This window comes from Strix uralensis, chromosome 18, assembly GCF_047716275.1.
Source record: "Strix uralensis isolate ZFMK-TIS-50842 chromosome 18, bStrUra1, whole genome shotgun sequence".
NCBI lineage: Eukaryota > Metazoa > Chordata > Aves > Strigiformes > Strigidae > Strix > Strix uralensis.
Window position 1 is genome coordinate 1,812,946 of NC_133989.1, and position 24,812 is coordinate 1,837,757.

At 42.5% G+C, this 24,812-nt stretch overlaps 1 protein-coding gene across 7 annotated transcripts in view; it reads right to left on the minus strand.

Annotated features, from left to right (window-relative positions):
* Positions 1 to 22,859, minus strand: part of ZBTB46 (zinc finger and BTB domain containing 46) — a 59,369-nt gene extending 36,510 nt beyond the window's left edge. The window contains exons 1-5 of one of the 7 annotated variants that reach the window (XM_074888292.1): positions 22,407 to 22,859; positions 22,084 to 22,264; positions 15,604 to 15,731; positions 13,686 to 13,824; positions 5,057 to 6,026 (exon numbers count right to left, since the gene is read on the minus strand). In XM_074888292.1, coding sequence (XP_074744393.1) covers positions 5,057 to 6,026; positions 13,686 to 13,739 — 1,024 coding nt within the window. In that variant the 5' untranslated portion in view covers positions 13,740 to 13,824; positions 15,604 to 15,731; positions 22,084 to 22,264; positions 22,407 to 22,859. Of the gene's footprint in view, positions 1 to 5,056; positions 6,027 to 13,685; positions 13,825 to 15,603; positions 15,732 to 22,083; positions 22,336 to 22,406 lie in introns of those variants that run through there. The other 6 variants (XM_074888293.1, XM_074888294.1, XR_012631431.1 and 3 more) reach the window with 6 other exon arrangements.
* Positions 22,860 to 24,812: the final 1,953 nt, after the last annotated feature.

Genomic DNA, 24,812 nt, shown 5'->3' on the forward strand with positions numbered 1-24,812 from the left:
ATAAGCTCACTATATGATCCAACTGTTAAGCATCTGTGCTCGCCAACAACTCCTGTAATCATAATTTGCTCCCTAGAAACGAAGACAGAAAAAGGGATAGGAAAAGGCTTCCGACACCAGCTGCCTCCAGTCTTCACGGAGAGCCAGTAGCACAACTCCCTGCAGCAGGCACTGAAATCAGCTTGTGTCATTGGAAAGTGATGAACTGAAATGTCTCCTCACCACAAGGGAGGAAACTTGTGCATAATTAAAGATTTTGATGGGAAAATATTAAAGGAACTCAGAAAGTCAGAAGGATACAGTGAAGTCCTGTCCATCCTCCGCATGAAGGTCACTATTCTGGGCTTACTTAAGTCCTGAAGCTCTTCTTACAGAATACAACAATTTCACTACATGTAACCAAAGTAAAGCAGAAAGTTCTCAAACTGTAGCATCTCTAAAAATGACTGTTCTGTTTTGAAAATAATTAGCTTCATTTCACAGTCAATTGGCACACAAAAATTCACTTGCAGCTTTAGGGTGCAAACACTCAGAAGATGTGTGGGAGTACTTCCTTCGAAATAAATTCCTGAATCATAACTACTATGCTTGAGCTAACACATTAATAGAGCCATCAATAAATTCTTCAAAAGACACCCTCCAAATGACAGAGTTTTCCATTATATGAAGAGGCAAAACCAGCAATTTTTGCTAACTTAACAGCTCTTCTAGTGAAGATAACTATCCTCTTTGGCGAGAACCTTTTAAATACCACCTGATCCTGTAGTCCATGCACTCAGGACGTGTAATCCTGTAAAAACTTTATCCAGCAGTGTTAAAGCAACAGCAACCTAAAGAAAATGAAGATGCTCAAGGCACAAGACTACTTCTGAATTTTGTAAGCATCTTTGATATTAAGACTAACAAATAGCAGTGTGTTTCTTTAGAAAACCTATGGAATTCAAGAAAAAAGGTTAAAATAAAAGACAGATCTGTTATTTTGGCAAGTCTGTGGAGGAAATTCTTCTTGGCTCAGTTATGAAGAAAGTTATTATTTATAAAAGCCCATCCTTCAGTTTACTTTGGAGGATTGCTGTTCCAAGTTAATGTGGCTTGGTGAGGAAAACATATATATGAATGTTTCGTACAAGGAAGGACAGACTGACATCCTGAACAACCCAAACAGGATGAGAAAGGAAAAACCTAATGTGTTTTATGCTAAACAGTGAATCCAAATTAACAAATTGGAACTAGCATGAAAAGATGGTCCTCATCAATCTTTGTGTGTGACTGATACCACCCTGTAGGAACCGAGAGCTTAATCACATTCTCAATCTAGCATCTCGATTTAGTTCGGATTCTTTTGCAAATCCTATTTGATCATTCTTTCTTGGATGAAGGAGATACACTCTCCACAGGAGATGTGAACAATCTCTTGCTTCAGTGGCTATTTCCATGATGTTAGATTACCATTAGTAAGACTACTCCAGACACTCCTTTTTATTTTCATCCATAGTGTGATCAAATTCAAAGCCTCTCAGCAGGACCCCACCAACATCTGGAAATGAATCAACTGATTCAGAAAGAATTTTCTCATCCTTTCAATTAAAAAAAAAACAGTGACTTTAAGACCCCATTGCATCATATTTAAGCACAGTCTACTTATGTATTTGGGACACTTTAATACACCCTGCCTATATTGATAAGGACATCTGTTTCCCACTGAAAGAAGCACCACTACAAACCAGCTGTTAGTCGTTTCAAAAATGCAAAGTTTCTTTGAGTTTCTTTGCAACATAACATCAATTAAGTAATCCTTACCTAGCAGTAGGAGAGTAGTTTTAATCTGTGAAGTATACTGCCCCAAATAACCACTGAATTAAAAGGGTGATGCAATGGTTACTTGCAAGATTCACCTTCCAAAACACTGCCTGCATCGTGCTGAAATGCAATGAAAATTTCAGAAGGAAGACACCAACACTGAACTTTTAAGATGGCCTCTCTCGCCTAACTCAGTTTTTGCATTGCCAGAAGGTCTGTGTTAGTCCTCCAGTATAGAGGCATTTGCAAATGGTACCCAAATTATCCCATGGTGAGGGCTTTCAGACTGAACAAGGAGCATCTTAAAATAACTGAATAGATCAGAAAAGAGAAGGAGCCTCAAAGAACAAAGAGTTCTAGGTAACTTTTTTCCTCTTAGCTACTTATGAAAGAACATTCAACACCCATTTCCTCAGCAAAGGAGTACCTTTTCATCTTAGACATGAACAATACAGACACGGACACTTCTAAATAAATGAAGTTTAAAAAAAAAGAGCCCTAGACTATGAAGTCTGTTTTAAAGAATGAAACCTGACGTTACTAAATCAAAGACAACTTCAAGCTGAAATTTAAATACATCCTAAATACTCATTACACAGTGCAGACGCTTGCCATTACCTGCTTTCACACAAGAGAGTAATTTTTTCTTCATGCACAGGACCTAAGCTTGCAACACCCCTCGACTACTTCTGAATCGTAGCAGAAAAATAAAGAACCTGGGGTACCAATAACGAACCTAAGCAGAACCCTGTAGCTTGGCAACCCGGGAGATGGAGCAGTTCACAAGAGGGTTGCTTCCACCTGCTGGAGATGGGAAATATTAATGCGAGCCCAAAAGACCCTCCTGCTTGTAGGGACCAGGACAGAGATGGTTTGGGGGAGTAGGGACGCCTTCACTGCATGCTGAAAGAGAAGCAACCTCACCAGTTCTGATTTCACCCAAACCACGCATCTACGGACAGAAGCAGTCGAGAGGCTTGCTGCTGACGAGATGTCCAAGTGTTGGATGAAACTGAACACACACAGATCTCAAACCCTTTGAATTCATACCCAAGAAGTCCCCCAAAAGACAAGCAAATTCAATCTAAAATGCACGCAGGGTTCCTCCTGCGTGCTTCCCCATAGCATGCAGATACACACCCATCCCACGAGCTCAGGCCCCACAGAGCACAAAAACGTCCCTTTTCAGCTGGGCAGAAAGGAATATTTTATCTCAGCTCACCTCTCCAGATGGCCAACTTGGGGAAACTGTGAGCAGCTCAGTGTCCCAACATCCCCCCCGCCCAGCATGGTTGTTTTTGCTTTGCAGACCGGCTGCCCACAGCCAGCACACGCAGCCCCTGGGCCCAGTCGGTTCTGGCATCCCTCTTGTTTGGGACAGGGAGAAGGGTTGCTCTTCAGTTTTTCCTTTTGCTTTACCAGCACTAGTGGATACTGAAACTACTCCCCCAACCACCACCATTCACTTTCCCCTTTCCCATCATTAGAAACACCTCTTTTATTGGAAACCGCACTTAAGACAAGTTTTGGAACAAATAATTTGATTGTGCCTGCTGATGTGCTGTCTCAGCACTGCACTGAGTCAACACCCAAAGCCATCTTCCTCTCATCTGCAAACAGTTGACAACGAAAAGGCCGCTTCTACTTAATTCCTTAACAATTAGGAATTAAATAATCTAAACTTCATTCAGCTTCCAGTAATACAATCTCACAGAATCATCTTGGTTGGAAAAGACCTCGAAGCTCCTCTAGTCCAACCATGAACCTCACACTGACCCTTCTCAACTCCACCAGATCCCTCAGCGTTATGTCAATCTCTTACATTTTGCATTGTTTTCAGTAAAGACATTTAATTTATAACCCATTTACTAAGACGGTCAGAGCTGTCACTCCGACACGTGTGGTTTTACGTCATATACCTGTCCAACCCCCCCACACACACCTCACGGACAGTACAAGGGATTGAATTGTTTTCATGGGACGCCATGAAAGTGAAAAATATTTGCGTGTGAACAGCATACCAGGCAATCCATGCTGAATCCTCATTCAAAACAATCCTAAAATACAGGCATTATAAAGACAGGATTCATCATAAATCACTGTTATCTCGCATTTTTCTTCTAACTCATGTTGTTTAGATTTTATCATCAGCCAATTACAATAATTACATGCAAGCTTGCTGCAGCAGATAATGTAAAACATAATAAATCTAAAGACATTTGTAGAGGTTACCCGTTCAATGAAAACCACATTTAAACTTCAGTATGTAAGCAACTTAAATGTCCTTTTTCAGCCCATAAAGACTCTTCAGACTTTCAGTACTATTTATACTGCTTTTTTTCATCTGAATTTGGCAACATAAGGGTATATAATCTCACACACCCTTCTCCTGGCTGACTTGGATTCTGGTATGCAGTGAAACACAGGCTAACTCACAGCACAAAGTTCTTCAGCTTCAGGGAGTTTAATACCGCAATCCCTTAAAGGCCTTAGGGAAAAACACCCAAACTCCTGTGTCAACAGGATTCCTGGATCTATTAATTGCCAGTGATGAATGAATCAAATCGAACAGTTATCTTGAGACAGAAAAATAACTACTGAAGATTCAAAAGAAGCCAAGAAAACATTTTTCTCCCTGGCTACACAATTTAAAAGCAGCCACTCAGACTACAGGTAGTCACACATCAAAATACATTTTAAGCCTTAGTAACACCTCAAAACTCCACATTATTTTTAAGAGTTACCAAACACTTATCTCGCCATTACCAGCAACAAGCTATGGTGGTTTTCTTACACATGAGAAAGTGACACCTGAATATCAGGAAGTACTGAAGATAGCATTGTTAAGACTAAATTACACCTGTGTGTGGTGTAATTACACCATCAATCTACTATGCAAGGAAAATTCTTCAACCTTGACATCACTTTGCACACCAGCTAAAATAAATTCCAACCTTTCCTCTCACAAATTCCAACAATTACAATGGTGTTTTGGGGGTGATTCAGGCCATTCTATGTTCAAGGCCAAAACAAAACGACCAACTTCTTTCACAGGAGAACCAGCCTGCGATGCTGAAGTTCCTGACTGAACCATGCAGTGCTTGGTTCTTCTGAATTGCTGGCAACACAGTTTTTGACATTTTTCCATTCCTGGCAAGCTAATACATTTCAAAGACTGATAAGATCATACCGTAAACAGATCTAATTAACTCAACATTTTCAATTTCAGCCATGAAAAATCAGAAGAAGGACTTACTTGGGTCTCGACTGCTGTACGGCCATCCTGAGGCAGGTAAAAAAGATGGCATGGGAGAACTTGCCCTGCTGTCATCCTCCACTTGCTGCGTAATATGCCTCACAGTTTCTTTATTTTTTCTGTTCTTCCTGCGCCCAGTGGGTTGCCAGCCATCCCCTACTCCTTGGTCAGAGAACGCGTTCTGTATTGCACTATCCTTGGCAGAAGGTAGTTCGCTCCCTCCATAATGTGACGGTGAAACCTGCTCCTCTTTGATACGTAAAGACCCATAGCCCATGTCACTAGACCAAAGAGACTGGGATGAAACATCTTCGTGGCTGTCTGTTTTTGGTTCTTGATCCTCTTTTCCGTAACTACTCCCTCCTTCGTGGCAGCTGGCAATAGCAGAATCTCCAGAAGAGTTTGCTGGGCTTGTTCGCCGAGCTAACCAGGGAGATATACTCCTGCCAGCCACGACTGCTGAAATCAAAGCATCCGTACTGCTGCTGGAAGGGGCTCCGAGCTCATAATCGACGAGGTCATCCGAGGCATCAGACTTTATGCTTATGTCGAGAGCTGCTTTGATGAAATTGTGACAGGCTTGTACAATATCTGTCATCTGCAGGTAGCTAGCAGCTGACATCACCTCAATGACGTTCCTGCTGGTCAGGGCGAGGTGTGCAGAGTACATGAAGTCAATGATTGCTTTAAAACCTTGTGCGGTTACAATGTCTAAGTGGGTGACTGTGGCCTGGTCGGAGGTTTTCTGCACCTGGCAGTACAGCGTTTTGAAGTAGCGACTACTCCCAAGCAGGACGTTTTTGTGAGCCTTAAATATCTTCCCCTCGACTATAATGCAAACGTCACAGAGGATGCCGTGTTGTCTCTGCTCGTTAAGCTCACGCAGCAGATGACGGTAGTGGGAAGCAATCTCCATATCTTCCTTTCGGTTATTCATTTGGAAATCTTTGTGTTTCCTCTTCCACAAGTCCTGTATGGGGAAGGAAATGACAGTATTACAAAATCCAATACAAGCTTACAGACCTGTTTTTTCAAAGACTCAGACAAACCCCAAGTTGTACCAAATTAAGTAACAGGTTCATGATGAAGGAATGCCACAGAATACAACTACTGCCTGGAAAGACTGCACATTCATTACAGGATGCAGCTTATTTTTACCAGGCTTCAAATAATTTAAGTTAAAAGGGACTAGATTTGAAGCTCAATCCTCCAGTGGCTCCTAACATCCCGGAGAAACATTTCTTTAAATTACTACAGACTTGTAAGAAAACCTGTCTTCAGTTACTTGGGTAAAACAGCTGTCAGTTTTTACCATTTGGGTTCAGTGAAGTTTGGTTTTGAAAGAGGTACTACACTTATAACCACGCTGACAGAGACAAACTATTGAAGAGCACTCTGTAACACAATTTCCTCAAGGGAACAAGCATTATGTGCAGCACACTGAATAGCTGAAATCCTCAAACAGCGAAAGCCAATTGAAACCAGCTATTTCCCTTGCTATATTGTGGTTGAGGGGCTATAAATACTGTTTTCAAGTCAGAAGAGCAATAGGCAAATCCAAGACCACAGATCACAAAACTTTGAGTCCCCACCCAAACTAAACTGGCAATAGATCAGACCTATGAAATTAATGTTATCTGAAGCTTAACTACTTATAAGCACAAGATTTTTAACTTTGCAATAAAACATGTTATTTCCTTGGCTTGACATCTCCGAGTCTACCCCACAACCACCCTAAGATCTTGGGTGGAGAAATTCTAATAATCACCTAAACATCCACATTTTAGAAAGGATGCTTATGACCCAAATAACAAAGCATCCATCAAGCTGAGAAGAATTCACAGGACTTTTGATCACCTTTCATAAAATTTGACAGTACTATCCAAAAAAAGGCTAGTTAGCGCCAGCAGCATGGCATATCTTGGAAGTTATGCTCCAAACTATCCTCCTCTTACACCCCAAAAGAGAGAAAAAGGTCTTAAATGTGGGTGTGTTGACAGTAATCAGTGGCACTAATATTTTCAGATTGAATTTTATCCCACCTGCAAAGTACAAATACGAGAGGAGCAATACATCAACATGGAGGAGTGCATACATACATTTCTCGCAGCCACGCAGCTCTGTTGTCCGGTCAGCATCATCCGAAACTCCCTGCCCTTCATCTCCCAAAGTCACACGTATCCACACATTTGTCTCTCCAGTGAGAGTTCACGACTCTCAAGGTGTTAAGGATGGACACATCAGAACAGACCGATGAAGTACTCTCCGCGACACCAAACCTCAGCAGCTACTGCCCTGGCAACTCCATACTCGCCTTTGCTGCCACAGCCTTACAAATCCCTTGGCATCAATCCCTGCCATTTTATCTAGCTTACACCACTTATCTGGAACCTGCTATCAAGATTTATATACTGTGTAACAGTGGTTTAATGGTCCAACTGATTAAGAGCACCAAGATGCCACACAACATGAAGGATATCTACTCCCTTCTCTCAAAAACTTAAATTTGTTCCAATATAATAAGTTCCAACTGTAAAATTGGTATGTGGGTCCACATGTCAACATACAACTGTAAAACTGGTATCTGCTGACAAGACCAAATTTCAAGTGTAATTACAGGCCGGCGCACACCTCAGAAGCCTGGATTTAGGCTACTGGTGGTTGCTGATAAAACCAAAATCACTGTGCTTCTGAGGTCTTACAGTCTTGAAGCGTACATAGTTAAATATAAGCACTGTCAGTAAGGAGGCTGATGCGAGCTTGAAGCAACCTTCTAACATACATCGAGTTCAAACACAAACTCAGTCCCATCTGTTCAAACGGGCTCACAGCAGTGGGCAATCCTAGGATAGCCATGATTAAGAAAGTTTCCTGTACTGTGGAATACAGATCCATAAGACCTTTGCCCCCTTCCCCTAGTCTGTGCTATTATTATCATCTACAGGAGCAAAATAGCGACAGTTTAGCCAACACCATTGGCTAGAAAACCACCTCTCAGCCCACAGAACATACGTGACACGGGACCTTTCTTCTAGAGAGCCACCTGATGATTCAAAAGTTCAAGTTATGCAAGATTGCCTGCACAAGCTTCTCCAGTTCCGCAGGAATGGAGCTGACACTGTCTCTTCGGCAGTGTCAGAAATGCTAATTTGCAAGACCAGCTGGTCCCTGATCATTGAGAAGCATTTGCTTCCCTCTAGAGAGGAAAGACCATCCTCCTGCAACACAAACAGGCTGAACTGGTGTTCATCTATTTCAAATCCATACAGCTTTTCTACAGAATTAAAGACAGAATGCACAAAGCAGCTTATTATTTTTTTTTTTAATTTGAACTGGAAGAGGTCAATAATAGCACAGCTCTGCACTATCTGAACGACACTACCTATTTACCATTGAAACCTGCCCAGAGACCTCAAATCAAATTCTCACACAGAAGCCATTTCCATTTCAAATAAATGAAATAAATAAACAAAAATCAGAGGCAGGGAGTAAGGGGGAGAAAAAAAAAATAAATTGATTTTTCAGGTGTTTGGCCTGAAAAGGTTGTGATGGAACCAGTCAGCACAGCAGCTCTCTAACCCAGGCTCTGTAGGTGGCTGCCACCACTTCCCAACATCTTCAGGTTTGAGAGAACCACCTCTTAAGGCAGAATGACAGTTCAGTTTTGTCTTTATTCCAGAAACCACTACTGCATCTACTTTTAGGAGCTGAAGAGTCAGCTTAGTCCCCTCAGGAAATACGAATTGCCACATAGGATAAAGTGAGTTGTCCATCACCAATCCCGTCTTCAACAGCTGCCATATCCACATGATTCAGAGGAAGATGCAAGAAAACCTCACAGCATACAATTACGAAGCCATCACAAGGTTTCAGGTATGGCATTTCCTTTTGGTGTTCCTTCACAGGTATCAAAATCCATATTCTAAGACATCAACCCTCTGGAACTGGTTGGGGGAAAGAAGAAAGAAAAAAAAAAAATCTCCTGCAAGGATAATTTTCTCTTCCTCAATTTAATACAGATTAGCATCAGGAGTATTTGTCAATGTCTTCAGCTGCTTTTGTGAATTTATACAACAACAGCTTTTCTTCTTGAATGTTTTTCACCTGGGAATTCTACCAATTCCTTGTGATTTTCTTTACTATTTCATATATTTATTCAGCTTAGTGCAGTGGGTTGGGTTCCCCCTCACTGTTGAGAACAGTCTATTTTAGATAGACCTTGTCCTCGGTTTGAGCTGCCTGTGGCAGAAACCCAGATGAAAATATTTGTCTCTTGCTACCTTTGGTTTAGACTGGACCAGTTTGAGGTTCAGGCGTTGACTAATCTGGTGCTTTTTACGGATGAAGCCTCTATAGGAAATAGCTTTTCTCTGACTTTGCTTCCTATCAAGGGATTTTTTTTACTAAACACAGATGTACACAAAAATCTATGCAAGATTCTGTACTGGCCTCCCTCCCACCCACCAAGCTCTTGACAGAAGACACCCTCCAGGCAAGCCATGGATGAACAAAAGCGTGTCGTTACAGTAAGATCATACAGTCCTTGTGTCTTCCTTGCCCACGTTTCCAAGGACATGGGGGACAAGAGCAGAGGGTGGGTAGGTACCTTTTGGACAAGAAAGCAAAACACCTGACATTCTAAAATATGATGAATGTAAGAAAACAAGTAAAAATAATGACAATATACATTCTTCTACGCAAAGCAAAGACAACTTGTCCTTGGTCCAGAGTACTTTAAAGAGATAGAGAGATGAATGGGGAGGACGCCCAAAGAGCAGCATCCTTCCCGCTGGCAGGTGAGCACATTACAGCTCTTTCAAGTACACAGGCAACGATGTGGGTGCTCCCGGGTTCAGTCTAATCAATAAAATTCAACATCTTCCAAACCAGCAATTATTATTGTAGATATCTTGATCTTCCTCTGTCTAAAGGTCTGCTACCTTATACACATCGTTCCACATTCAACATTTGTCACAGCATTGTACCTTTTAAATGAGAGGTCTTTGGGGGAGAAAATTAAATATGCCTCAAATTCAGAGGAATTAATTAGTTTTCTGTCTACCCATGTCAAACCAGAACATCCGTTTAATGTCAAGGATCACTAGGGAATTAATCCAAGTTAAATTTAAGGCAATTTGCTAGTAGTTAAAAATTCAGGAAGCTTCAAAACCCTGTGCTCTTGTGTTCCAATTTTACATGCTGTTTTGTGGCTTGTTGTTGCTTTGCTTTTTTTTCCCCCCCGTTTTCCTGGTAATGATATTTATCTCCACTTAAAAGATGTTGTGAAAAGATTTCTTCAGAAAAGCAGTACCCTTCAAACTTCTAGTGGAAGCACAGTAAAGATGGAATAAACTGGAGATTTTCTAGAAAGAGACCTCGAAGATCAATGATACATTTTTTTTGTTTTATCTCAGGTCTTTTCAGTACACTGAAGGATTTCAAAGTTGAGCACCTACTAAAATCCTTTAGGCCTGGGCCTGCGATGACAGCACATGGCTACAACACAGCTTTCCAAGAAACCAATGAACCATGAAAGCTCATCTGTAGACTTTCCACAAAATAAATTGTAACAGATCAGGTTTTCTTCGTAAGTCAATTTGCAGACAATACAGTAATTCAAGTCTATTACTTTCCAAAAGGTAGCTAAAAACCAAACCTGTCCCTAAACAAACAACACTTGCATGTAACAGCAAGAACCACCAAACATGAGCAGATTTAATAATCACTTTCATGCAAACTTCTGTCAAGATACAGGCCAGCTTTTTGTTTTTCATGTTGTCAAAAACCTGGTCTCAAAGTAAGCATTAATAATTTATATAATCTTTAACCCTAGCTAGAATGAACCTAGTTCTACAAATATAGCATCTATGAAAACTGTTTATTTTGCACTATCAGTACAGTTATTTGAACATGAAAATATCACCTGATGACATAACAAGAGTCTAAATAAACACAATCTTCACCTACTCTTGGGAAGGTTTTAAGAAGAGTAACCAGTAATGCCTACAACGCCAACCTCTCGGCATACGCACCCATAAGAAGTCTCCTGACCAAAATTTTTACACCAGTAAAATTAAGGGGTACAAATCTGTTGCATCTGAAAGTCAGTGCATTATTTGAATTTAGACAAAAAGCCACAGACAAGGAACGGAGTACACACATGAAAGCCTCCACAGTCCACTCTCCTGGGAAATAGTGGGGACAAAAATAAACTCCCTTCACTCAGAAAGAAAACAGGAAAGAAAAGGAAAAAAAAAAAAAAAAAAGACTAGAGGGGTTTTTCACGTTTTTGCTGTTGGTAGGGTTTTTTGCTGTTGGTAGAATTTTCTGTTTGTTTACTTTTTGCTCTCTCAGAATATAAGCAAATCAAAAATTTAAACTACATGACATTTAGTCTGTTACAATTTTTGAAACATGTTTCTACACTCAATACTGAGGACACAAGTTAGAGTACCAAAATATTCACTAGTGCACTCCACCACCAGTCACTCTATGCTCCCTAGAGAAAACATGCCAACTGGAATTTAACCAAAAATGTGTTGTTTCCTCCCCCCTCTCCCTTCAGAGAAAAGTAAAAACAGATTAAGGAAGAACTCAAATTCACTCCAATGGTTTATTATACAAAAAAACAACAAACACACCCCACTTCTTTGCTTCCCCTGTGTCCTGTCCACGTCTCCACTCCCAAGACATTCCAACATTTTTTAAATTCCTCTGCAAAGGAGCTCTGTAAGGTGAGATTGGGCTTGAAACGCCTCCTTGCACAACAAGACATAGTGTGTATACGAGTTTCACTTTTATCCAATTAAAGACAACAGAAATGCACAGGATTCCTCCTGTCCACGTGCCCTGTGGTGAAGAGAATGGAGAACAAAAAAACCACAACGTAACCTTAGCAACTGAAAAGGACGGTACTTGCACTTCTTCTAAATGAAAGAAAAAGCAGAAAACTTGGGATATTAAAGGATGATAACTCCCTGCAAAGACACCGCTCATGAGTTTTACAAGTACAAATCTCCAGAAGTACAAGTGTTTTCTCCTAAGTGTGTTTGAGGAATAAGAGCACACGATTCTAGAAGAGTTTCAATTTCTTGATACTAAATACCCCGAAATTACATTCATACATTCAGCTTTGTAGGTGCAAGCAACAGCTTATGAAAATGAACAGCTGCCAAAAAAGAAACTCTTCTACCCTGTTCCAGTTCACGAAACCAACCATTCCTTGTTTAAGTTGGCCATTCCAACCGCAACTCTGAATTCAGAGAGAAACAGGCAGATGTTTGTAAACAGACCAAGCCAGACCCTTGGGCCAAAGAGGTTACTCACAACTCAACAGTTTCATGAAAACAACAGTGTACTGCTTTTCCCTTATGACTGGGGATGAGAGGGTTTAATTACAGCCCAACAGAGCACGTTCATCCTTACGGGTTAGGAATCACAGGAAGAAAATAAAAGTTTCGTCATTCAGCTTGAGAAATAGCACAGAACTACAGAAAAGGCAAGAATTTGGGCAGCAAATTATTTCCAGTGAACTTAAAAATACTAGTTATATTTTTATTATCAAATTTGAGAGAGCCACTCAATTCTCAATGATTGTAGGGCAAAAAAAAAGCCCAAGCCCCAACCAACATTTAATTAACATCTGCCTGATGATGATTCACTAATATTTCTCCAATTTCAAGCCAACACTACTCCACAATCGACAGCATTAAAACAGCATCAAAACAGCATCTGCACTTAGCATCTCTGTAGCAGTTACAATCCAGAAAGTCGAGTGAAATTCAGACAGCAGCAGCAGGGCAAGCATTACACCTTCAGCAGCTCTAACACACCAGCAAAGAAATCACTCGCTCGAACTGCTGGTTCTCAGGGCAGGCAGAGAGATTCCAACTCCCTGTCGGTCCAGGTTAGATTTAGTCAGGAAATACAATCTATTTAAGACCATAACATCAGTTTACAATTGCTTCTAGCATGAAAATACATAGATCTGAATGCAGTTAGGAACTAAAAAGGCCGATTTCAGCAAAAAGAATAAGGACAAGCAAAACACTACACGGTTCTAGTCATTCATATCATCAAAGCTTTGTTTCTGCAATCCAAACATGAACCATAAGCAAAATCTAACTCCAATAAGCAGAACATAACAGGGAGCAATCATCAAATATTTCATTCTCTACTCCAAAACTTTAAACCAGCAACTTGGCTGGTTTATCAAACCATCTACCTGAAGTTACGGGGCCAGCTAGTGTGCAGAAGCTGGACACTACAAAAGTGCAACCAAAAGACACGATTTCTGAAGGTATCTTAGAAAAATCCATTTAACCTGCAATAGCTCTGACAGCACGTGAAGAATTTCAAGAGAAAACCAGGTCTGAAAATGAGAGCTAAGGGAAAACTGTTAGCCCCCGCATATTGGGAGGAAGGCAATTAGAAATGAGAATTAGAAATTTAGAAACTGTAAAGTTAAATAGGCGGGGGGGGGGGGGGGGGGGGGAAGACCCGAGATGCACATTTTGCTATAGTGTTCTTCAAGTAATAAGCAGTGAAGAGATTTTTTACCGATTTTGTTCGAGAAAGCGTGCAAACTTTAATATTAAAAAAAAAAAAATCCAAGACAATTACGTCTTACCAGTAACAAACTGGGTTCCAGGTCTAGCGTTTCTCCTACAACAGCTGAGGACATCAACAGCCCTAGGGCAGCACAGGTAGTGCACTGTTCTGTGACCTTCCGATAGCACTGTGTGCACTCTCGTAGGAGAAAGACAGAACTATAACAAAAAAACAAACCGGAAGAAGTTATGAACATTAAACTACAAGATTACTGAACAACAGTAACACATTTTGAAGTGCTTTCCCTCCAAATTCACCTTATTTATGACTTAATCAACCCCACAAATGTTAACTCAAAGCGTATCAACACACTGCAGGTAATTAAAGCCTGGTTACATTTTTTGCAATAATATAAGCAAGAGTTACTCCTTAAAGTATGGGAAAAAAAAAGTCTAATTTTAGATACTAAAACTTCAAACAGATCCTTGAAACAACAGTGTTTCCTGTTTGGTAGCTTTTCAAAACATTCTCACTTTAATGACTCTTTAAAGAGACATTTCTGGCCCAAAGGGCACTAATTCACCTTATCTGACCTATCAAATACTGAGGTTAAAAAGCTACCAATACAACTCCTGAAAAAAATCAAGTTAGCAATAGAATATTCATGAGAATTTCCTCTTGAAATGTATAACAGCCCGTTTCTACTGGCTGAAGCCATTTGAGGTTAGGAGACTAAACAATCCCAAGATTTTGAAGATTCTGTGTAAAATAGAGATGTTCAGGTATAGTAAGGAACACTCACAGATAGACTTCTCAGATAAAACATCAGCGTTTATGATTACAAGGTACAGGGAATAGTTCACCTACACAATGTTTTTTTGTCTGTGAGGACACATCCACTGTAACTATCCCCTTGTACACCTGTTTTTCCTTAAACAAATGACTTCGTTTTCTTCAGAATAACATATTCACTACACTTTCAACATTTAACTTCAACTAAAACTTGAAAGTTATTCAAAACTTTATACTGTTTATATACTGTTAATCATTACAGCAAAGTATCTGCCATGTATTTCTGATCTCTGTATTTCGGACATCATACAGATTAGCTCTCTTAATGAAAATAAGCTATAAATCAATAGTGTTGATTTCAAGACTGACCTTCTGTAGTAACAGATTGTGAAAGAAAACATCAGAAGATAGAAATTAAGAAAGCTTTTCCAAAACAAAGTAATGCTCACCATTATAAATGGTGAAATAACATATCTAATAAACAAATGAAGTAACAAGGAAAATCCAAGCATTCTTATGGCAACAAGCAGAACTGTGAAAATCTTGCAAACAAATATAACCCAACTGAGGCAAATACCATTGACTTTGTTCTCAATTTCTATTTCAGACTGCCAAGTCTTGCCTTTCTCTAATTCTGATTGCTTCTCCATAGCAATTGTTTTGGCTAGCTCTTTTCAGTCCTGTTAGTTAGACAGTTAAAAAAAATAAAATGGGGGAGTGAGGGAGCCAGACCAACACAGACACATGGGCAATTACTTTGTTAGTGAAGTGTAAAAGTAATACGTATTTTCACTCAGGCTTAGGACTGTTACTGTTAAGACTCTCATTTACGCCTCCGTCCCAGAGTCACAAAACGAGCCAGAACAGTCTGGTAAGAACTGTAAAGCTGAGACCTACCCTATTTTGCACTGCTCTGCATTTTTCCTTCTTGCTTTGAGCTCTGCACCTGTTTTCCTCTTCTAATCGAACAGAAGAGAACCCAGTGACCATGATTAATGGAGGCAGCCCTACCACAAGGTAAGAGCAGAAGAATAGCCAGAGGTATTTCTTCAACTTCTGCAGTTGGGTAAGATTTCTAAGCGAGCCTTTGTTATCAATGTTAAGTCAAATTTTATAAAGAACTGTAAGTCCTCATGACAATGGCATATGCAGCTACTCTTTCCCTTACCACATTACAAAAATATCCTTAAATGCTGAGAACTTACCAATATTTGAAAATGTTTCCTGTTAGCAAAAATAAACGTCACAATGTTTCACAGCTGGATAGTGCATGATTTAATGAATAGAGGAGAATGGTCTCTGGTAACAAGCTCCAAAAGGTTCATCAGATGCCCTGTATTGGGGAATGAAAAGAACAGGAGGCAAACATTAAAATCTAAACTTTAACTTAATACAAAAACCTGCAGTGTCAAATAAATACAAGCACCAGTTAAAATAGCTGCATATTTACAACCCAGTTTTCCATTTCGAACAAGACATATTCTGATATATAGGAAATATATTCTGATATGTTCTGACAGATAGGAAAAATTCTTTAGCCCTTGTGTTAAGTTAAAGAGTTTAACACACAAATTTTAAGACTATTAACAATTTCTGACCGCTTCCAGATAGAAATGCTTTGAAGAACTCACTGTAAAAAACGGGATTTCAAACAATTTTAACAATATTGTTTGTTCCAGTAAACATCACAAAGTTTCAGTTAATGTTTCTGTGACACCTGCCATCCACACACTTTAAATGGGGTTAGCATTAATCTAACAGTAAGAGTTACAGTGATTCTCCTCAAACCAAAGGTTACAGAAAAATTATGTGCCCACATTATACAAAAGCAAGATATTTGAGTTCTATTTCCACCTAACTTGACTGAGTCATGGCCTTCAAAAGCCAGCGTCACCCTCAAGTTCAAGAGCAGCGCGCACAAAGGTACTACTAAGTAAAGCAGTTTGCTCCTCTTGCAAGAATTTTAAAATTTTCAAAAAAGAAAACCCACAAAGGTACAGAAAAAGATGCAAATACCTAACAGCAGGTAAAAGTTTTATTGCTCATGCCTGTAAAAGCTCTGCAGCCTGAAACAGAATATTCCAACTGGTAACAATTTGCTAATACAACAGGATGCACCTTTCCAACAGGGCACCGGGTGCACGCTTTAGTTCAAAATGCTCGCTTGCAGTAATATTTCCACTGCACGTTGCATTTCCTCTGCATTCCCCTATTCATTTCCCCGTAACTTCCAACTCTGTCCAGGTGTCTGTCTCTCCATCGTGGAGAGCTCCATCATGGTACAGAAACAGTTGCTCGTATCATTCCCCTATTTTTGATCTCTGTTCTCTCTTTCTCTCATCTGGTTGCATCAAGAGAGGAACCGATCCAACCCTACCCATGCCACAGACCTTGCAGAACGCAGCAAGAACATTAAGAGCTAGCCAGCACTGAAAAAGCAAGTTACCTTACAGGGTACCAGGCTTGCGAAGTCTGGTGATATCAAAAAAATATAAGAATTTAGCTACAGGTATATCTGCTGCTCTAGCAGTGAAGATTAAAAAAATCCGAATGCCTGTGGCTAGTATGACACTTACCTGTCCAAGTGCCATTAACACCTACAAGATCTTAAGCTTCCACTTAAAAAGAGAGTCACAAAAGAAATCTAAGCAAAAGACTTTGCCCTTGTGCATCTGTTAGCCAAAAAACAACATAAAAAGCACCTTAAAACAAAAAAAAAAAAAAAAGAGGTTTAAAGAACTGCAAGCATATCACACTGGGAATTGCCCTGAGAATGGTTCCCCCAAGACTTTCTCACCGGTTTTTGGCTTTTTAACTAGGGGATCTTTGCTAAAGTTCCCAAACTCAGTACGTAAAAAGGGAGGGAGCTGAAGAAGGAGGAAGAATCATGAGATAATTTTTAGAGAGAAATATAGTACTGGGAGGAACCGAGGGAAAGAGCACCTAAGAGACAGAAGAGACATGTAAGGAGTTGGGAATAATCTAAGAGTTAAAAAAAATCAACCAGTGCAAAACTAAAGATAACATAGAAGGTGCTCTGCAAACAATCTAATTATGTTTGTGTAATTCGCAGTACAAGCACTTAGTGCCCTGTATCCCTTTTTACTTTTTAGTATAAATCTCATAATCCAGATTTGATCAACTATGATTAAAAAAAAAAAAAAAGTGGAGTGAAGCCAAGAAGGATACAGTGGTAATAAGAAGGAAGTCAATAAGCTAGTTTTATATTTAGCCACCACCTCATTCTCCACTACTATAGGGGCAGGACTTTTAGGAGTACTGTATCCTGACTACTTCGTTTATCAGTACTTAAACTAGTCTGTTTGGGTATTTTAAGCACCTAATGGCTAATACAGACCATCAATTCTTCTGTTTCAGAGCACGATTTGAGCACTAGTCAGAAAGGTATTTCCTCCAACGGTATGTAAGTGCAAAAGGTGCAAATTTTGTTTAATCCCTTCGTCAAAAGAGAGTGAGTAACTGCCCGAAATACCCACTCTTCCTGCAGAGTTGTGCTTCACAAGGTGAGAAATACCAGGAAGCAAACTCGCTTGGATGGAATAAGCAGTTTGTTCAACACAAGCCAAGGAAATAATTAGGAAAGATAACTAGGTATTTAAGTATACACAGGTATAAACATATTCCTTAATAAACCCTTCTCACTTCTCTAAGTAGGGTTCTTAAGCAGCTAAATTCCTGGCGCACACTCTGACATTCTTGTTACTAAGTTTATTTTAATCCATGCACAAGCTAATAGCTGTGTTTGTAGAACATTTCTGATGCCTCCCTCCATTACAGGACACCCCAACTCAGTTTTACGACAAAGCGAACGCTAAGCAGCTTCCAACATTTGCAGAATGTTTTTCTTCCTGAGCGTGTACACAAGCCGAGTGAGTAACAGGACAAAAGGCATCATCACTGTATGGGCTGGAATAAAAGCCGCATCCCCAAAACGCAAGGCAAAAAGGTGAGTTTCAGCTCTAGCTTGGCATCTGCCCGTTACATTTCAGCAAAGCTACTGTTCCTCTCCGCAGCTGGTTCCACACACTCGTACATCCTTACCTGTGCGCAACAGAACACCGCAAAGTGGAACACATTTCCATCTAATTAGAATTACCGTCAAGGATCTCAGCCTGCCTGCAAAGCGCTCGGAAGCTATTCAAAACCAGCATTTCCAAGGCAGTCTGATGTTTCTTAAATATATGGGTATGAAAGAAAGTTACAGTAACTGCTCAGAAAATAACTGCACCACAGCTAACTTGGTAAGGGACAGAAAACCCCACCCACGAGCCTCTGAACTCCACCATATCTCATTGGAAATTCCGTGAGGACTTCACACTAGTTTGCATTTATGAAGAGTGTTTCTAGCACAACTATGATTTTTCAACAGTGTAACAGAAAATCTTTTGGAAGAGCTGAGTAAACCCCAGCACCGCTGTTTCACAGAAGGGGAAGACTGATCAAAAGCAGTTACAATGCCAGCACGTTCAGTCGACAGCTACAGGATGAGAACCGAATCCCAGGCAGCTATCCCTCCAAACTGGACATCCTTGTGCGTCCAAACCACCCAGGCAGCACGAACCAGAAAACTACTGAACTGTTCAGGGAAGTCAAGGTCCTCTCCTCTCGCATGTCAAGGGAAAGAAGTCCTACACCAAGCAATACACACTTTTATTTCTCCTCCTGCCTAAAGGACTAAAAATCTAGAGGGAATTGAGAAAAACCAACTACTGGAAGCTGTATTTAAAGGGGCTGTAACACAAACACATCACCTAGCGAAACAAAAAGTCCTCAAGAAGGAATAAAGTGAAGTTTTGAAGCAACAAATTTTAACACTGCCACCCTCACCGTCCTTGTACTTGACCAAAATACCATTAAAATGCTCACAGAGATCCTTAGTTAAGGAGTAGTATCGCAGTACTTCACACAGACCAAATACCTCCCTCTATCTCACAGACGTGGTAGGTCCTTGTACTCTCGCCTAACGTGACCCCTGCTATCTACAGACAACCCCACGGCACGCTTGCTTTCACTATTAATACATCTCGAGTTTCAAATATCACACACATAAAACACAGGTAAGCTACGCACTTAAAAAATATTCAGGCCAGTCATAAGCCAGAAGCAAAGTGTCAGAATTTTCTAGGGTAACGCTCGCAGCCAGGAATGGCTCCTGGGAATTATAACGGACATGTGGGATAACCATTACAACTGCAGGTAGCTCTTCAAAGACTTAAACTAAGCCTTCTCTTTGCCCTTTTGTTTGCCCATTAAACTAAGCACACAGGAGCAAGGAAAACCCCTGTGAACGCTTTTTACCAATTTAGGAGGAGTCTAGAGAGCGTTACAGAGTGCTCTGGAGCAGCCAGTAAAACCGGCAAGAACATGAAGGGAAAAATGTCCTGGGAAAGGTTGAGCTGTTTATGAAATAATTCTGCTCTGAAAGCAAGCAACAGCAGTTTGGATTGGGTGTTAGCCTGCTGCTGTGCTGCTGGGAAGACAGGAAACTTTGCTTAGAAACTTCAAAAACACATATCTGAAAAAAAAAAAAAAAAAAATCCACACAAGTGGATAGCAAAGACAAAAAGAATACGCTCAACCTCACAGCAACACAACTCGTTACCGGAGGAAAAGCAGTCGTATTAACAGCAAGTAACAGATCTTTCCCACACGAGGTATTTTTCCTTTTGACAGAGGACTGCTGGGGAGGGGGGGCTGCTAAACTGGTTTTCCTCTAAGCACTTCCAGTTATTAAAAAAAAAAAAAAAATCCTCTTGCAAAGAACATATCCACTGTTGTACAACTGTCCCAGAAAACAAAGACCACGGGGAAAAAGCGGCCCATTTTCTTCAGTCTCTAAGAACCCCGTGTACAGGTCATGTTTTCAAAGGCTCAATCCTACACACTCTAGAACGAAGCAGCATTTAAAGTATATGGATAAACATCTAATGTTAGAATACCCCATTTTTTGGTACCACACTAAAATTGACCCAGTTACACCAAATCTAACATACAGTCTATGAAAACAACTGTGAGAGAAGTTTAGCTGTGAGTGAGTTTCCCCCTCCTGGACAGGCTGCATCAAAAACAAAAGACTAGTTTTCTATTTCAGTTACAGTTATCCCACCAGCGTACCAGACCACATAATATTTTTAAGGAACGTATGTTTGGGAGCTCCCCTAAATACTGCTTTGAGGCTCTCCCTCCAGCCCACAGGGCAGGCTCCTCTACCCATTTCTTGTCAGTTCCCAAAAAGCACCTTAGAGCGATAATTCCTCACCACATGTTGAAAATATTGTGAGTAATAACACACTCCACCCTTTTTTTTCCATCACTGAGGATTTCAAAATATAAAACTTGATAAACAGTGAGAGAAGATAGGCGGAATTTAGAAGGGAAAAGTCAAATTTTATTTCCAATTAAAAGATGCTATAAAACCATAAAATGTTCAAGCAAGGTATTGATAAAAGTGCACAGCAAGCTGCTTCCTCAAAATTACATTTTTCTCACTCTTCTTGGATAACATAGGTTTTCCTCTTAATCCCCACAGAAAAAAAAAAAAAAACAAACTTCCTCTCTTTTTTGAGAAAATACATTTAATGCATTAGTAGCAGGGCTGCTCTACGTGCACAGAGAATCCACACTTGTAATAAATACTTGATCAAGTTCGAGAACTGAGACCTAGATCTATATTACAGTGACTAAATGCTAAAAATGATACCAGTGATGCAATTAAAATGCATGCAAGAACTTTGGTACAGGTGTCTACAATACCACTGTTTGCTAAACACATCTCCTAATTAGCATGGCTTTAAACAATGCTGATAATAATCCGGTCCTGTAAGGCTTGCCAAATGAATCATTGAGATTGCAAAATAAAAAGCATGAGGAATTCATTAAAGAGCTGTTAAACTCTCCTTTGTTTATCTTTCCCCTGTCAGGTGTAAAAATAAATAAATATCAATTTATATCTCCGGATTTCATCCAAACGCTCAGCTTCACAATAACGCGCCGGTGAAGAACCTCCTCAGGAGGTACCAACGTTTCTTTTTTTTTCCTCCGTTTCAAAAGAGAAATCCTCCCACTATTACAGTCCTGAAAATCTGCTCCATTCTCTATTTGTCATCTGGGATTGAGTTATCAGACACTACTTGTATTACTTTGGGAACTGACATGTCTATTTACAGAGACACAAAGGCAATCCAGCAGCACAACCCCTTCTTTTCCCAGCACCTTTCCCAGCACCTCTCCTTCTCCCCTCAGCCAAATTTTACAAACACTTTCTTCTGGGGAGGGGGGAGGATACCTCACTAGTTTCCCAGCATGACAGAAAACATTTTCAGCCACTTTTGCACTTGTTACAGCCTTATGAAAAATCACCTATATCCCCCCCCCCAAGGAACAGCATTATTTTTTCAAGGGTTTTTTCTGTTTGTTGGGGTTTTTTTTTTTTTTTCCTTAAAAAAAAAAAAAAAAGAGGGTCACTTCCCCCATTTCAGCCTGCAATTAAAATGGAGGCAAGGCCAGGCGATCTATGTCTGGCTTTAGGGGGAGACAATAACCCAAAACAGGCCTGGCTTTTAAAAAAAAAAAAAAAAAAAAAAAAAAAAGAAGAGGAGAGGGAGAAAGAGAAAGAGAGACAGGCAGAAAGAGAGAAATACAACATGCTTCACCAGTATTATTACCTCATCCCTTTTTCCAAGCAGTTTTGAACCACACTCCTGACAAACTCTTGGTCCAACTTGCACGGATGCTGGTTTTTAGGGGGCGGAAAGGGTTTTAATGCTGGAGCCGGGATTGAGGCTGGCTATTCGCAAGTGGAGCTGCTGTTAAAATGCCCCCTTGTCTCTTCTCCTCTCCCTTGAGCTGGGTGTTGACGCAGCAGAAATTACCAGCTGGAAAATTCCCCTTTTGGAGGTTACGGGGAGGGGGGGGGGGGGGGGGGGGGCGGGCGGAGGAGCGAGGGGAGGGGAGGGCCGGGGGAGGGGGGTTAAACCCTGCCACTTACCAAGTTAAGCCATCCACCCACACCAAATAAGACATCGCGTCCCAAAGAAGGCACCGTGCCCCCTCCGCGGGCAGGGAGCGATCGGCCCCCGCTCCCCCCGCGACGGGCGGCGGGCTCTGCCCGCGGCGGAGGAGGGTGCCGGGGTGGGGGGTGATAATAACGATGATAATAAATGAGGCGGCGGTGCGGGAGCAGCAGGGGGGGGGACGGACGGACTCCCCGCCGCCCCCCCCGGAGCGCTGCCCGCCTCACCTCGCCTCAGGGCGGCCGCGGGGATGGGGGCGGCCCGCCCCGCCACCGCCTCAGGGGGCGGGCGGCCATGGCGACCCCCCGCTCGCCTGAGGGGGCGGCGCGCTTACCTGGGCCCCATGGAGGAGAGCGGGGTCTCGGAGCGGCCGGAGCTCTGGCTCCGTCGGTCACTCCGTGCCTCTCCTCCCGGGCGGGGAGGGGAAGGGGAAGGGGGGAGGAGGGCGGAGGAGGGGGGGGGGGGGGGAGAAGCCGGCGGAGTTGGGGGGGGGGGGGGGGGAAGCGGGAGGGGGGGGGGGGGCGCCCGGGCGCGCTCCCGCCGCTCCCTCGGGCGCGCGGGGCGCGAGCCCGCGGCGGGCGGGGGGGCGGCGCCGCGCGGCGCGTGCCGGCGCTTTCCCCGCCCCTTCTTCCCCCTCCCCATTGGCGGCCGGTGATTGGGCGGCGGCGGGCACTGGCCTCCGTAAGCCCCGCCCCCTTGGCCCCGCCCATTCCCCCCCCCCTCGCGCCGGGGGAGCGGGGGCGCCGCCGGCGGCTTCTGCCACTGCCGGACACCGGAAGTGAGCGAGGGCGGGGGCGCGCGCCCGGGCTCGCCCGCGCGGGGCACGACGGGACGGCGCGGTGACAGCGCTGAGGCGGGCGGCTCTGCCCGCCCCCCCCCACACCGCCTCCCGGTCCTGTCCGCACCGACCCCGGCCCCGGGCGGGGCTCCTCGGGCAGCTCCTCCGCCTCCCCTCGCCGTAGCGGCAGGTGCGCCCAGTCCCCGAGGGAGGAGCGCGCCGCTGCGGCCGGCTGCTTCCCCTCTGGCCGGGGTGCAGCCCCTCAGGCCCGCCGCGGCCTCCCCCCCGGGAGCCACGCCCGGGGAGGGCGAGGAAGAGCCGGGATGAAGGACGGGGGGTTCGCTCATCACGGGAGTCGGTGCTCCCGGCGGGGCTGGGCCGCTGCCCGCGCCGTGCTGCAGCCTCCTCAGCACCTTGTAGGGAAAAAAAACCCAACACTTTTCCCCTCTCTTAAGAAATAAGCTGTATGTCACACAACCCTCTGGAAAAAAAAAAAATAATAAAAGCTTTGCAGACTTCAGAGCCCCCCTGACTTGACTGGGCAGCGGGGCGCTGGCCCGGCTTAATGGCTGGCGAGCGTGGCTGGAGGTCTGGAGAATGAGGTTGTGCCGCTGCGAAATGGAGATCACAGTTACTCGTCGGCCATCAGATCCGGGGATGAAAAAACCTCTTGTTGCAACAAAGGGCAGGATTTTGCCCTTTCGACTGACGCGCTGAAGGTTCTGACAGAAACTGCCCTATATTTCAAAGGACAGAGCTTAACAGGGCAGGATAGGTCTGGAGCGTGGAGGAAGTCAGCGCAGATCGTGCGATAGCCGTGGTGAGCAAGGGAATCTTTCTTGAAATCTCTGCGGTCGCTGGATTGTGAAAGCAGGAGTTGGTCCAGCAGATAAAATGTTTGCAAGCTGTTTGTCAACATTTGCGTGCTGTGATTGTGGCCAAAATTGGGGAAATACACGCACGAGTAACTGGGGTTGGCCACTTGTTTGCAGAGTTAACTGGTATAGGTGTGTAATCACGGTAATTGCCCAGCTAATTGCGTGCCTAAGGTTTAAAAATTTCCTCCGTGGTTTCCTTTCCTTCATCCTATGTGTTTTCTTCATCTCTGGCTTTCAAGTAGGCAGACCTTCTGTTGAAACCTCGGCGCTGACTTTTATGCCTACTCTTTATTCAGATCCATTTCTACAAGGTGCTTTTAATCTCTAGGACGTCCCCTCACTAAAAAGTGTATTTTCCACTTTTTAATCTGTAATTTAAATAAACAGATGTTCCGTCATGTGTTTTCCTCCCCCCCCATTTCCTCCTACATACCCTAAATACCTTTAATTTTGAAAAGACTATGAATAAACTTGATTAATGAAAATCAAATGTCTTTTAACTCCAGCATGTTTTTAATTACCTCTTTATTTTATATTGCGACAGAGTCCAAGCAGCACCTTCCTAGAAAGAGTTCCATTAAAATGCAAATGAAGACTTTGCAGAAGTTGTCTGTTAATGCAACGAAGGACACAATTTCTTAGACTTAAGCAACATAAAGTCATCGCCAGGCGGGGTTTCCCGCTGCCACCTGCTCTTTCTGCACACGCAATCCTGGGTGTTCGCC